The 15,320-nt window shown below is 42.7% G+C and overlaps 1 protein-coding gene across 1 annotated transcript in view; it reads left to right on the top strand.

The window, feature by feature from the left end:
* The window catches only part of CUNH4orf22 (chromosome unknown C4orf22 homolog), a 151,554-nt gene that overhangs the window by 133,931 nt on the left and 2,303 nt on the right, over nucleotides 1–15,320 (top strand). Inside the window, exons 4-5 of the mRNA XM_019472078.1 lie at nucleotides 6,442–6,492; nucleotides 15,033–15,162. Coding sequence (XP_019327623.1) covers nucleotides 6,442–6,492; nucleotides 15,033–15,162 — 181 coding nt within the window. The remainder of the gene's footprint in view (nucleotides 1–6,441; nucleotides 6,493–15,032; nucleotides 15,163–15,320) is intronic.

Raw genomic sequence — 15,320 nt, 5'->3', positions numbered from 1 at the left:
TGACGTCCCATGGTATGGAATGTCCCTGTGGCCAGTTGGGGTCAGCTGTCCTGGCTGTGCCCCCTCCCAGCTTCTTGTGCACCTCCAGCCTGCTCAGTCGGTAGAGCATGGGAAGCTGAAAAGCCCTTGGCTAGTGTAAGCACTGCTCAGCAACAACTAAAGCATCGGTGTGTTACCAACATTGTTCTCATCTTAAATCCAAAACACAGCACTGTACCAGCTGCTAGGAAGAAAATTAACTCTATCCCAGCCGAAACCAGGACAACATGGCAATATTCTGTTCTAGATACGACACACATATTTCCCGTACTCGAAAACATTCAACTACATTAAGCAGATGTGGAAAAACAATGATTACATCAGTTATAAATCATAATATTTGAGGATCCAGCTCAAAACATGAGGGAGGGGAACAACTTAGCTATGTTTTTTAATTTAAAACTGCTAGAAAGTTATTAATCTGCTATAAGTCAAATTTTCCTATTGTTAAACCATTGTGCTCTTCCAGTGTTTTGGGAAGCAAGTGATCTTCATTTTTTCTTGTGTACGCCCCACATATACTGTCTTCAAAGAGAGATGTTTCTTGAAAACTTTTTTTGTGATTGTTTTGCTAAGTTCTGGTCTCTATCTTTTGTCCATTGCAGTTTGTAACACTGCTGTCTGTTCTGCCTGGTAGGCAGATGTTCCCCATCATAGTCGCATTTTTGCTTTTCCCCCTGTCACTTGATCCCTTTCTATGTTAGATGACAATTGTTGCATTTTCTTGCAGTCTTATAACCGTTGTTACCTACCTGTTAGTTAAAATCTGAATAATCTTACTGTAGCTCTCAAGGAACTTTATGGATATGTTCTTTTGCAAAGTATGTAAGAGACTTCGCTGTCTCTGTTTTTATGCTGTGAAACGCTACACATAGTTAAATGCGAGTTGTTCTTACATTGCTCCTCAATGAGAAATAACGTCCCAGGATTTGCAAATTATGATTCTGAATATCATTCTTTGAAAAAGAAGCAGCAGCTTTGGCCTAAAAGGGAGTTTTTGCGTTCACCTCTCTGGAACAGGGTTTTGTTCATGTGTAATGAGCAGATACATAAAAGGCACATGAGGCTGCTCTTACTGGAGCTTTGTCCTGGACCTGACTGTGATAAAGACTCTTTAATTTTTTCTTTTCTTTCTCTTAGAATCACAGTCTTTTTCAGACATCAAAGCACCTCGGTGTTGGAGGATGCACAGGAGATGGGGTCCACTCTTACTCTCTGAATACTGCAAAATCCGTTCTGTTCTTTGAGTATTTCTTAAAACATGTAAAAGCCATGAACATGGGACAAAAGTTCAAAACAACAGGTTGGTTTTTTTTTTTACTATCGAACTGATGAGAGTACTGAACCAGTTTCCAGGAAGCCTTTATCTGCACTTCAGACTTTACAGGACATTTACTTCTCCTTATTACTGTGCTAATGTTTTCCCTAGTAATTATTCTGTATTTTTTTTCTTGCTATGGTTTGGACAAGTTCAAACCATTGGCTTTCATACTCCTCACTTAAAACGCTTTCATTTGGAACTAACACTAAAAATGGTCTTTTGATTTGTGAAAATCATCTATATGTTAATGAAGAACTGGGATTATTATTTCTGTATTTTCTTCCATCTCTGGCTTTCGATCATTGCACTTGCATCTAAATTCTGTCAAATCTGTTTTCCTAACAGCACTGATGTTTGACACTGAGCAGTGTCTCAGCTGGATGCCTCAGACCCAATTTGCGATTGTCGTGGCATTAATTAAATTCTTGGGTTTTATTTCCCATACCCACCAGTTAAATTGCTTTGCCAGTATGTGAAAGACTATAGGGAAAGAACTTCTCATCATCTTTTGAAACCGTGTCAGACCTTAATGAGGAGCGCAGCAGCCTTGGGAGAAGATCTTCCCCTTGATTCCAGTGGGACTAAACTTACAGCTTCAACAGGAGCCACGCTGGTGCTATCAGACTCGGCAGGTTTTGAAGCATATCACAAAATCTATTTGTTTGATAGTACTTGTGATAATCTTCTCAAGTTACGTCCTGGGGTGAGCATCTCATGGAAAAGATGGGAATTTTCAAGCTTCCAAACTGATACTGTGTCAGAAAGTTAGTGAAATTAGGCAGTGTAAAATTCTGAAAGTCAGCAGTCACACAGGAAAGTCCACTTAAAACTGTAGGATTGGGGCATCTCAGCCATAGTGCCACTGTTCCTCTTTTTGGATGGGATGTTTTAGGTAGTTTCACATTTACAGTCTTATGATATCCTCGATACTACATATTCATGCATTTCGGTGGACGTATATGCAGAAAGAGTAAAGCGCACTCCTGTTGCAGTCTTCAAGTAGTAAGCAGAGAAGGTTGATCAATGTAAGCTAGAAAAAAAATTGCTTCTAAGTTGTAGCTTGCTGAGGAGGTTGCTGCAGTTGTTCTTTATTTATCATATGCAGTCATATCCTTTTTACATCTGCATATTGAAGACAAACAGGGAGAGTGATTTTCTTAAAAACTATTGCTGATTTGGTTTGTTCAATAGGTTTGCTCTTTATAGGGCTACAGATTATGCAGTCATTGAAACTGCCATATTAAGCGTACACTTTCTGGATATCTGATTCTTCAAACCTTACAGAAAGGTGTAACGTTCACATTGTCAGTTGTTTATCTAAACAGTCTTTTCTGGAACAGTTGTAGTAACTACAGCCCCAGTAGTCCTACATATCAGTTGATCCTGTTTTGAACAGATTCTATCATTCTGCATAAGGACACGTACTTTATTTGTTCGCTTCCTGTGATTCAAATAACCTCAGGTGGTTTGCAGCTCATGTGAGTAACAATTACCATGGCCAACTCACTCCCTTCATGACACTTTATCGGCGTCCTCTCTCCATCGCATCAGATCCGTGATCTGTGTCCTCACGTGCAAGACCCAGCAGATGCTTTCAAACTGCTTGCCCTGTGTCCTCACATACGCAGTGCCCCTTCAACCACATGAAGTTCTCCTTCAACTTCTGTTTCTTTTTCCTACTTTTCCTACTGTCTTCTGTTAACATGTACAACCTCTTCCTGTATACAGCCTCTTCCTGGAATGGTTTTTCTGACCCAAGCATGTGCAGAGCTTTCAGTGCACTGTGTAGTCCTGTTGTACTCAGTGTGTTTCATGTAGTCTGAGGAACTGGGGCCTCCGTCCTTTTTATCCCACCAGATTTCAAAGAGGTTCTGGTTATGGACTGTTTCTCATTTTAACGTGCAAGTAGATGACAGAGTTTGACTATCTAGTTATCCATGTGTGTCTCGTGTGCATAAGCTTTGCAGTCAGATTACAAGCTATGAATCTGTTGTAGAGAAGAGATAAGGAATGTGAATACTCTGTATGCCATTTTGCTTCATTAATATCACAGCTCTTCCACCTTGTTTGGATTGAAATAGAAAAGTTGCCTGCCTGATGTGCTGTCATCTCTTTGCTCTGTTGCTAAACGTACATTTAAATTAGATATGTCAGCCTCCCAGATCAATAGTATGTTTGTGATTTGAAAGCATTTAAAAAAAAAAAAAAAATCTGTTTTCAATAGTTAGATTGATTTGAGCCATTCAAGCTATATGTTGCTGTGCGTCACACCAATAGTTGAAATGTGCGTAGTAATGGGTTATATCAAATTTTTAGCAGCAAAGAGAGGAAAAGGCACTGTCTTTTCCTGTACCAAACATCCAACCATAAGAAACTAATGGATCATACCAAGACCGGTGCTTGCAAGACGTGGTGCCTGAAATTAAACCTACTGTTTTTTAAGTAACTAAGTAAGTTACTTTTTAAGATTTTGTTTTTACACTACTAGCTGTTAGTAATTCTCCCCAGACTTAGCAGTCCCCTGGGTGCTCTGGTGCCGCCAAATCCTAGCAAAGCACATCTTTTTCTTAACTAGTATTGGCAAGCTGGAAACTGCAAAGCCCTTTTTTCAGCAATTTTTACATCCTGAACCCAGAGTTTGTAATCCAGAGGTTTTCTGAGGATGTGTTTTACAACAGCCCTTCTCATCCAATAAGCTTAAGAGTGACTCTCCCGAAGACCTTTTTCCTCAAGACAGGGTAGACCTTTCCTGAAAAGCTGGCATTTTTGCCATTTGAAGGGAAGTGAAGTTGCTCAAATGAAAACTCCTGATGCATTCTCATCTCTCTTATTCCTGTGTATTTAAAAGCTGAGGTCACTGTGATACAGATAAAATCCTGAGCGTATTGCAGAAAGGTGGGGGGGTGCGGAAGGGAGTCGTAGAGCAATATTTTGAAAATGTGCCTAAATATTTAAGATATGTCTTCTAAATGTTTGTATAGTTGGCAAAGTTTGAAGAATATGAGACTTGTTACGCAACAGCTTGCAGAAAACAGCAAGGTGGGCAAGTGCCCCACCTTCACGGTGCCTGAGGTAGCACCCAGCAATTTCACATTCTTCTAGACTAAGGTGCGAGGGGAACTGAGCTCTTCTCAGAGGCTGAGATTTTCCATGTGCCGTTTTCCAGTTGCAGTGGGAAAGATGCATCTAAATGTCCCCAAGTCACTTGGAAATTGCAGCCTTAATCATTCAGCAGACTGGTTGCTCTGAGGATTCTCTCAGTGCCCAAGCCATTAGGATTTCGAAGGATTTGCATTAGTGAGGTCTGGGAAGGAGGAAAGAATCCTTTCCAAGCCTTGAAGGTTGGCTGTCTCCCCTGGCTTTACCTCATACCACTAAAGTAAAATACTGGGAAAAAGAAATGTTCATTTTTCATAAAAGTATTATTTTTCATCAGTTCAGCTGAGAATTAGAAGTTTTAGCACATGGTTTTATAGATGAATTATTTCTGGACTCAACTCTTTGCCTAAGGAGATTACAGTTCGAAAGGGAAGACCCTTTGAAAGAAACCACAGGAAGAAAGACAGAGAGATACATGCATGCATTGAGCATGCTTTTAATACATGCCTTCAGAAAAATCCATCATTTCATCTCAGATGCTTAATCAAACTTTGATCAAGAGGCTAATTTATTCATGGATGTTAACCCCGCTTCCTTCAGAAGGGAAGACGTTGGAGAAGCTGGCCCAGCTCCGCAAATACGCATATCCAAATTGATATGCAACAATACTTCGACATTTTCTTTACTAGCTCGCCTATCTCTCTAGTTGCTATTTAGTTCCTCCAGGTCTTCCCGCTCATCATGTCTTACTATGACACTGATCCAACGAAGAACCTAAGCATTGTTTTCAGTGCAACTTTGGCACACATCTGAAGGTCATGTTTTTAAAAGTGTTAAAGGTGTAGGCAGGTGCCCAGGGAGATTTTGAAAAACCTGTGGAAGCACCCTGCAATGCACCCTGCCTGCTACAAGAAACTGTCACGCTTTGGAAATCTGTCTTGGCACTTACCTGCACGTTTGGCACCTGAAGCAATTAGTTGAATGATAGTGCAGGGCTGCAGTTGTTCATCATACTCTGGCTTTTCGTTAATGGAAGAGGAAAGCTAATAAGTGAACCTACGTGACAACCAGACAAATGCTCTACTGTGATGCCTTTCTTCATTTCTAGGTCGGCCTTTGCTAGAAATTCCCCTCAGATAATCAGATAATAAATCTTTCCCTAAGATTTGATTCTTTTCTGAGGAAGAGTCAGTAAACTCTTCTCCCGTCTCACTGCTGATCGTTATATACTCCTTTGTCTGCCATGGTGAGGAACTGGTTTCGGTAAATCTGTAGTGAATGAACTTGAGGTCCCCTGTTCTCCAGAGACTGTTGTTCAGAACCTTAGCTGGCCACACCACTTGGTGTGGAATAGGGACAGAGAGACCACTGCAAGCATTTTTTTGTAAATGGTGCTCACTTTGGTTGGTTGGTTTTGTTTTGTTTTAACACCCAGGGCCTGGCTAGGAGGGAAACTTTTGTGACTGAGATTTTTATTTTTATAGGGTGGTTTTTTTGGCTCCCATTTGAAGACACTTTGAAAAGGCACATTAGGAAAAAAAGAAATTATTTGATTGGCTGACTGCTATTGCAATCACCATGTGCTGGTATGCTAAGGAGCAGGGACTCTGGTTTTGTACGTTGATCTATCAGCTATATGCAACTTCCAACAGGCCGTCAGTGATTATTAATTGCACAATATGTATAAGCTATTCATCCTGTTGTTCCTTCAACAATTAGATGCCTCTCTTTTGTCTTCTTGGTTGTAGCTTCAAGATAAAACAACTTATTTTCGTTGGCCATAAATCCTAATGCGTTGGGTGGTTTTATTCTTTAAAAATTGAGAGAACTAATAAGATAATACTTTCTGAGTGATTACTGCACAACTTCGGGAGCATGACAGTAGTTTCATAATTCCTTGGGATCGGGCCTGTAACACCAAGGACTTGGCTTTATTTTCCTTTTATTGCTTTTATTTCTTTTCTTTTTCTTATTAATCTTAGCCTTCATCCCGAAATGCAAAAGGTGTACCCAGCCGAAGTTCAAACAATGCTGGGAGTACTGAGCGGATTCCACAAAAACCATCTTGGCTACGAGAAACATTTCTAAATGCTCCAACGCTGAGGGTGTCTGCTAACACCCACTGAAAGCAAAAGCAGATGGACCTGCAAGTTGGAGCTCTTAGGCGACGGCCTGCGCTGCCAGTGGTGGAGAGCCAGGGTGAACTGCAGAAAGGATGGCCCGAGCTCAGCTCAGGTGCCAGAGAGGGTTCGGTTGTGGCGATTCTGCTGCCCAGCCTGCAGCCACCCGCGCCTTCCTGCTGGCGCTGCAGCCCGCGGCGTGCCCTGGGCGCAGCCCGAGGGCTGCTGGGTGGAGATGGGGCCTTGCACGCTGGGATACAGACTGAGTAAAAGCCCCCGTGGCAGTGGTTAGGAAAAGGATGTCAGCGGTCATATGACACCAGTTTCAATCCTTTGTCTGGGAGTGCCTGGACTTCCATGATACACAACTCTCAGAAGCGTGAGCGAGTGTAAGAGATGGAGCGACACAGCTAATGGTTTCACTTTGACCTCGTCTTTTCTGTCTGATGAAAGACTCATTTTGTTGCGTACCTATTTGCACAGAAGCACACAGCAGTATACAGCAGGGGCGAATCAGTTCTGTAAACTCCAGTGTGTGGCAGCAGTGCAGTGTCTGGAGATACAGTATAAATATATGCAGCAACAGTTATCATGGAAAGTTCGGCCAGAGTTTGAGGAAACTGCACTGTTTCCAAATTCTGAAACCACCTGAGTTACAGGGGTCATCCCAGACAGGCAGTAACATAGTCTCTCCGTGATGGTATGATACAGAAGGATTTTGTAGGTTATTTTAACTATTTTAAAAAAAACAGGTAGCGATTCTCTTGTTTAATTTCCCATTTGTAGTTCTCAGTCCAAACTCAACAAAGGAAAGGAAATCTTTTGCACTCAAAGGTACATTCAGTCAATGATATGCTATGTCGTTTCAATGATGATACATTGTTAAAATCTGTACCTTTCTGTCCTGGAAGCAAAGGTAGTGTACTTTCTTTCCCTGCTGATTTTTGAAACGTTTCTTTGCACTGGTTAAGGTCCCATAGAGAACTGTTCTGCCCAGAGGTGAAGAGAGTTTGGGAAGAGGGAAGAATCCTAAACTTTGGAATGAAAAGGGAAACTTAATGTAGCAGTTAAGGGTTTGGTGATTTTAATGACATCCTCCTGAGGGAGCAAACTTGAGGCACACGCCTAGATTATGAGGACTGAAATATGTGGCCCGATTGAAGTCTTTCGGTTTTGATGGAAGGTGAAGTGCAATGGCTTGTGACATAACAGGATGATGAGACAGGGGAGCGGGCAGTTGGTGAGATAGCAGAGATGCATAGGATGATCATCTGGATCCCCCCACTGCTGCCTGAAGAATACTTATGGGGGGGCGGGGGGGTGGTGCAGACAGAGTAGATGTATCATGTGCTTGTTGTGTTACACATATTTTAAGTCATCTCTGATTCATGGATAATTCATGACCAGAAGAAAACTTTTCTGATGAGTAAGCTCTGTGCAACAAATTGTTCAACAGCTGTCTGTGTGTGTGTGTGTAAAACACAGGAAGAAAATCTAACCGTTTTAGATGCTGTTAGACAGACCAACAAGATGATCTATACAGCAGCTGTAATGGGGACAGGCAGGAGAGGTGTGCACTGGTAGTAGCTGAGAACATAAAGGGAACTGTGTTTTTCAGTATAAAAATGACTATTTTATATGAAGATTAGAGGTTCTTATTGTTCCGTTAAGAAAAAGGCTGAAAAACAGAATCACAGGATGATAGCATCTTTTGGCTGCAGGAATTCCAACTCTTGTGAAACAGAATTGCTTTCCAAGTCTTCTTTGTGTTGCTGCTGTTCTGACCGAGAAATATGCCAAGCCACGATAAACTCAAAATGCACCATTTAGTTAATGCTTCGATAAGAGCTACGTACAGTAGGAAAGCTTCAGACATGCAGCATTCTTGAGGCACTTCTAGCCTACATCATAGGACTGACATTTGTGTTATGCTCTTGTCCAGTCTAGATGTACGTTTCCCAGGCAATGTGGGTTTATAGTTCAGCGAAGCTTATTGCTAGTGTACTGCTCCCAATAGCCACTTTGCATTTATCTTCACCTCCTTTCAGTGCATTGCCCTTCGTGGTATGCCCACGAACTCACGAGAGCTGACTTAGAGGCTTGCTGAGCAGGCATACAATTTCACATCAGGTCAGTGGAAGCTGCAGGTACTCATCATTTTTGCATATCACTCTCCTTTTTCTTCCTTGATGCAGGGAAAAATGGGCAATCTTAGAGGCAGATCCCAGGCGGGAAGTGGAGCAGCCACGTGGCTTGGGGGATTATCAGGAGGAGAGAGGGTAAGATCGAAGGGTTACAGTGCTGAGAGGAGCTCTGCAAGCCCTTTGATCTCAGAGTTGCTCCAGCACGCCACTCATCGATGATGTTAAATGAAAGCAGGCCTAAAGTCAATCTCTGTGCCCCACTGGACACGTCCCTGCACTCACTGTGCGTAGCATTCATCGTCGGTCTTCGTGGCAGGGTCTCCCGTGCAGTGGGCTTGGCTGTCTGTGCACCCTCACAGCACTGGTTTTGTGGTGTCAGGTCAGGATCTCCGCCCTCCCAGGTGGTTGAGTTCACCACCCTTTTGCTATGGAATCACAAGCAAATGGGAATCAGCATGGATGTGCTCCTTTCAGAGCTCTTCTTGCCAAGTGTCACCTATGTTTAAAAAAAAAAAAAAGTGAAGGAAGGGAAAAGGAAAAAGTTTTTGTTTTTAAAGCCATACAAAAGGGAGGAGTCAACAGCTCAGGGAGGTATTTTCAAACTCTTGCTATTCCATGGCTTCATTGCCGTGGAGTAGTTGTAGTCCCAATGACTAGCAGCAATGCATTAGTTCTTTTCCTGTGCTTGTTGAACGTACTGGATGAGCATCAGCCCTCCTGCAACCAGTGGCAGTTTTGCCACTGTTCTCTGTTGAGCCAAATTTCAGGGTTTCTACTACTGCTTGGGAGAGATGCAAAGGAAAGGCTGCGTTCAGGAACTGTAGAGGGAAGGTGCTGGTGCTGGCCGCAGAGCGCTGCTGCAGGAGCTGTCCAGATCTGAGCGAGAGGGAGAAGCTGCATCTCTGCTAGGTTCAGACACATCTGGTGCTATCTGGCGCAGTGTCCATCCGTAAAACTGCCTTGCAGCGATGAAATGTCATTGCTGACCCCAGTGCTGATGGGGCTGTTTCCCAAGTTCAGTAATGAGATGCAGTGAACTACACATTAGCTAAATGGCAAAGGCAAGGCCAAAACAGTCTTAAAGATTATTTCTGGCTCTAGTGCTAAACATGCACTCACCATGCCAGTTCTGAGCAGGGAAGCTTGGCCACAGATTAGAGGCAGAGATCCCCGTTACTCCCAGTGCCAGTAGTATAAAAAGGACGTGTCAGACACTCGCTATCTACTGTGGTGACTCCTGCTTTCTAACTGCTTGTGCAGCAGGCAGTACTGTGCTTTCCCCTGCTTCTAGGAAACCAAGGCATGAATTGGTCCTGTGGGCCAGATGCTCATTTCTACCAATTTTATACAAGAGTTCATTGGAGTTACTCCTGATTTACAACCAGTCTGCAGAATAATCAGCCGTGTGAGTTTAGCTAAATGCTACAGGGTTTTAATTCAGTAGTGACAATATAGCACAGGTAAGCAGGAAAAAAATTGCCGAAATAGCTACTGTGCACAGTAGCTATGGACAAATCAAACTGCCTTGGTTTTCTGAAATACTCTTAACATATCTCACCCTACCCTGGCAATCATTTGATAAATATAGTTATTTCAGTCAAAGCTGCTTCAAGATGAAAAAGAAAAGCAAAACTCCGCATCTTTAAATTTCTTAGGTGGAAACAGTAGCTTGTTCTTGTTTAACCAGAGGTCTGTGACATGCGTCTTACTATGAAACAGCGGTTGGCATGGAGTCAGGCATATGTGCTGTATTACATCGTGTCATGTCCCACCGAGGCGTTGACCTCGTTTGCACCAGAAAGCTGTGGAAGGACTGACAGGCCAAATCCCATCCAAGTATGTTGCTACTTTGTCATATTTGGCAAGCGCATGCAGAATGCCAGTTTCCCCCCATTAGAATGATTACCAGTGCACTCCTACCGGAGGGCAGAAAGAAAGAGCACGCCAGGATAAAGGAGCTGCTGCTTCTTTTTTATTCCCGGTTCTAGTCTCCTTTATTGTCCTGCATCCCCCTATCTCCCTTTTCTGCACCCTTCTGCTGCTGCCCAACTAAAGCAAGCTGGTCTGTAAATTACCAGGAGGGGGTCTGAAGCCAGATAGTTTGCATCGCAAATTCATAGAACCGCAAACTGAAAAAAGCTGTTGAGCCATCATTGTTTATAATTAGTTTTTGACTGAAGTCCCAGTCTGCTATAGGGAATGGTTTTATCTTTGTGTTTGTGTGGGTGGGAAGAGAAAAGTAGAGAACTGAATCAAGGAACCGATCCTTATCCTGAGGGGAAGAAAGATTAGGGTAATATAATCTAACCCCATGGGATCAAAGGTGGGGCCAACACAGACATAAACACCTTTACACTATGTTCTGTCTCCCTGATTTTGCTGATTTAAATAGTACATAGTAAGTTGGGACAACAAAGCTCTTACCCTGCAGATGCACATCTTCTTTTCTTTTGGTCAGATGGTGACTGGCAACCCTCAGTTTGTTCAGTGTCTGAAGCGCTCTCCGGTCTGTCCAGGCCTGATGCACCATGGCATTTCAACCCCTGGAATAAGCTGTGTAAGAAGTTCTTCCATAACAGCTCATTTCCCACTGTGGAATAAGGGAAAAAGGGGGACAATCACACACTGAGGCATCAAAATCCAGTTTGTAACCTTGCCAAGGATTTGTCTCTAGGAAAACGGTTGTCCATCTCCCTGAACGTGAGCAGCCACAGGGCTCCAGTCAAAGCACCCCATCTCCTGGCTGAAGCTGGCAACTGGGGCTCTTCGCTGCTCTGCCATCGGCCCGCGTATCCTAGGGAAAAACGGCCAAGATTTTTTGTGCCCTGGCTCCCCCAGCCACTGATGAGCTGTAATAAAGCCTGCCGTACATCTCACAAGAATGTCAAGTGGTTTAATGCATGTTTACAAAAGGACCCAGAGATTTTTGGATGAAAGACATTCTATAAGCACCATGTGGTTTGATGTGCTGCCATCTTGGTACCCGAAGGATAACTTTAAGGATACAAAAACCTGTATTCAGACTCCTGTGTTCTGGGAAGGCATCTGCCTGCCTGAAGAACGAAAATCTGCTCAGACCAGAATTAGCTGATGAATTAAAAAAACCTGCCTCGCATATTTTAGTCTGTGTTCCCAAACACAGTGTGCTACTTGTTATATACCACTGCACCAACAAGTCATTGCCTAAAAAAAAAAAATAATTAACAACAACAAAAAAAAAAACTTCTTGCAGTTGGACTATGGGCACTGCTAAGTCTCTCATACTCCACATACTTAAGTGCTGTGCTGAAAACTGTTACATTTGTTCTAAAACGCATGGTAATCAAACAAAATAATAATAGAAAAAATGTACACTGAATTTTTTTTCTTTGGCATTTGATCATGTTCATCTGATAGCATGTTTTAATCTCAGGATAATTTAAATATTTAAAGCCACATGGAATTCTGCTACCAAAAATTAGTTTGATTCAATTGGGATTATAGTGACTCCTAAATAGCACTTACTGCTGAAGTTTAGTTTAGTATTAATTCTAGAGAAAGAAACACAGATAAGATGGGATTCCCTAGGTCCTGATTTCCAGCCCCCTCTTCTTGCAGCAGCCTCGTGGTAGAATGCATTGATTACAGTGAGCAAGTTTCACCTTGTAATAGTAACTGGCAGGGGAGAGGCTGCTCCAGAGAAGCCTTCTCCAACCCCTTGCTCCTCTGGTCAAAAAGTTCTTCTGACCTCCTGCCTATTTAGGCAGTATTAGGAGTATTTCCTGCTAGCATATATTACTTTGTTTTCCCATTAACATTGTCCTCTAGCTGCAGCAGCCCTTCTCATCCTACCTGCTGAAGGTGGGTATGAGGCTTATTATATCTCTTGATGTCATCAGTTTTCAGTGAAGAACATGAATAAAGGTATGCAGGGGAAATTTTCTTCCGTGGCCAGACATCTAGGCTTCCTCAAAGCAGCTGCTGTCTCGCTGTCTGCTGGTCTTTGTTTTAGAGGACATGGGAATGCCAAGAAGCTCGGGGCTTCTATGTGGGAAAGGCATCCGGAGAGTTGCACGGGGCACTGCCCCATTCTCTTAGTCCCCAGTACAGGGTTCAGAGAGATTCACTTCATTTTGCCGGTGGACTTGGGGTTTACGTCTCACATCTAAGCACGTGATGGCAACTAATTTGTCATGGAGTGAAAGAGTCCATAAGAAAACTGTTTGTACTAGACATTGACTTCCCAGCAGAAAGGCTGTCTGAGCTCTGATCTTGTATTCACTGGCTTAAATGGGGAACTATGGTAGGAGTAGGGTTGAAAACTTGGCAAAATGCAGGAAGTTATTATCTGACAGCTAATTGACTATTTCCGCCTTCAGATGTTTAATTTCTTTTTAATGAATATGGGGAAGTCTTTGCAGAGAGACATATATATCCACACACACCCCCTCCCTGAATAACGTAGAGCAATTCCTTCCTAATCTAGTAGTGGTTTTCCAGCAGAAACAATCTCTGTTTGTGCAGTAGGACTCATTAAACAAGTTGTGTCCTGGGGGACAGGGAAAAGCTGTATGGTGAAATAAGGTAACTGAGTAGAGAGTTAAAAGAATCTGTGTATTTAATTTGTATATAAGTTTGTGCATATTCTTAGATTTAAACAGTGAATGAAAAAAAACATCTGTTTACCACTTAACATGGGTACTCAGGAGCATTAAATAATTCTATAGATGACAAATTAATGTGACCAATTAGCATATCAAAGCAGTTATTACTGCTAAGCTGAACGAATTGTGTCCACCCACCTTTCACTCCTTTTCTGCAGGCATCTAAGCATTAGACTGCACAGAGTTCCAGAGGGCAGCTTCTACTTGCGCTAACTCGCTTGCTCAAGGACAGAACTTTGTGCTGAGCACGCTGTTTTATATTATCTGGCTGTAATCCAAGGCTATCGACTTCAGTGGCAAATCACCCACTGACTTCAGCGGTGCCAGGATGAATTCTGTTAAGGGTGTTGTAAATTCATCTCCAAGTCATTATACATTGCTCCATGCCTACCAGAGGTGTTCAGGATGTAAAAAGGTTTAGTATACGTAACAGTGAGGCCTATTGTTTTGCACTCTTTCAAAGCGAGGAAGAAATCAAGGCGCTTTAAAAAACAGAACCATCTATCTAGTTGGAATGGAGAAGTTGGAATCCTTGCAGAAGGCAGGAAAACTAAAAGGTATTTTCTAAATTTCTTGAATCCTCCTTACACACAGAATGATTTCCTGACTTCCTCCCATCTCCTCCCAAAAGATACGTTCATCTGATCAGCAGCAGAAATGCAGTGTGCCACTTCAGTGATCAAATGAGTATCCCAGCGAGGTACGTGTAGCAGTGCCATTGCATCGTGCAATTTTTAGGTACATCTGAGCTGAAAAGGTTTCTAAACAAATACTAACAACGAGCATGCAAATGACAGCCTGTTAGTTGGCTGTGTGGCAAGTACCAAGCCCAAAAGGGCTGAGGTGAGGTGATAAAAAGTTTGAGAAGTCAAAAAAACAAAAGTGTGAGAAGGCTCGGGGAATTCCAGCACCTCTGACCTGGGAGAAAGACTGATAAACTGCTGAAACCGTCCTGTGCCCATTTTTTATTTGACATAGCAGGCTGATTCCTTTTGACTATTGTTTAGCGCCGGACATTTTGGAAACTACCGGGCACAGTCAGTCTGATCGAACGGTTTGCTCCAGAATTAATCCCAGGCTGACACCTACAGCTCTCCGGGGAGCTGGAATTTTCCTTGGGGAGCTGGAGTTTAGCCCCTCCCGCTGTATCTGGCCCACAAGGAGACTTCCAAAAACTCCTTACTACCAGAATTATATTAAAAACACGAGAAAGGAAAACAGTAAGGCAGCAAGAGAGTTCCAGTGAGATCCTAAGGGGAAACTGTCGGTTCCCACATCTGGTTTGCAGATCTGTGGTGGTCTGGGAAGCACTTTCAGGTGGTCTCCAGAGCTGTTTCCGTTACAGTAGTAGTACTCAAGCACTACCACTTCCCGCTAGTTATAGCCCGGGCTCTGAGTCTTTTAGTAACACTAGTACTGAATGGATGAGGAGGCAGCTCGGGGCCTCAGTTTTGGTTTGCCAGAGATCAGATATGTAGGACCACATTTGGACAGGTTTTCTAATATTTAGTAGACTTCTGCTCCTCAGTGAATCTGTCTGGCTTTCAGAGTGGCTGTTGTGGAATCAGGAACTACTCAGCATGAATAAGGAGGTCAGAATCTGCCCTATAAGCTGGAAGAATGACATCCATTAAAAGTACAGCATTTCTGTTTCACATTTTCACAGCTTTTACAACTGGGATAGAAATGTCAGCACTTCAAATTCCAGCCCAAATTACCAAGTGATTGCAGAAAATGCCTGTGGACTACTCTTCAAGAACAGAAGTGATAGGAAAATAATAAATGTGGATCCCAAGGTAAATGTATTCCCCCCCCCCAATATTCTAAATTTCCTTTATGCAATGGAGTTTGACTGCTAAACTGTTGAGTCCGATTGCAAATAGTGTCTTTATCAATACACACCTAATATTTCAAGCTTACTCAGACATGCTGTTCCCCTTGTTAACACAGCTGC

The sequence above is a fragment of the Aptenodytes forsteri genome, unplaced genomic scaffold (genome assembly GCF_000699145.1).
Source record: "Aptenodytes forsteri isolate BGI_AS27 unplaced genomic scaffold, ASM69914v1 Scaffold467, whole genome shotgun sequence".
In the NCBI taxonomy this organism is placed as follows: domain Eukaryota; kingdom Metazoa; phylum Chordata; class Aves; order Sphenisciformes; family Spheniscidae; genus Aptenodytes; species Aptenodytes forsteri.
The sequence above is the reverse complement of the archived record's forward strand: the minus strand, read 5'-3'. Positions and strand labels throughout refer to the sequence as shown.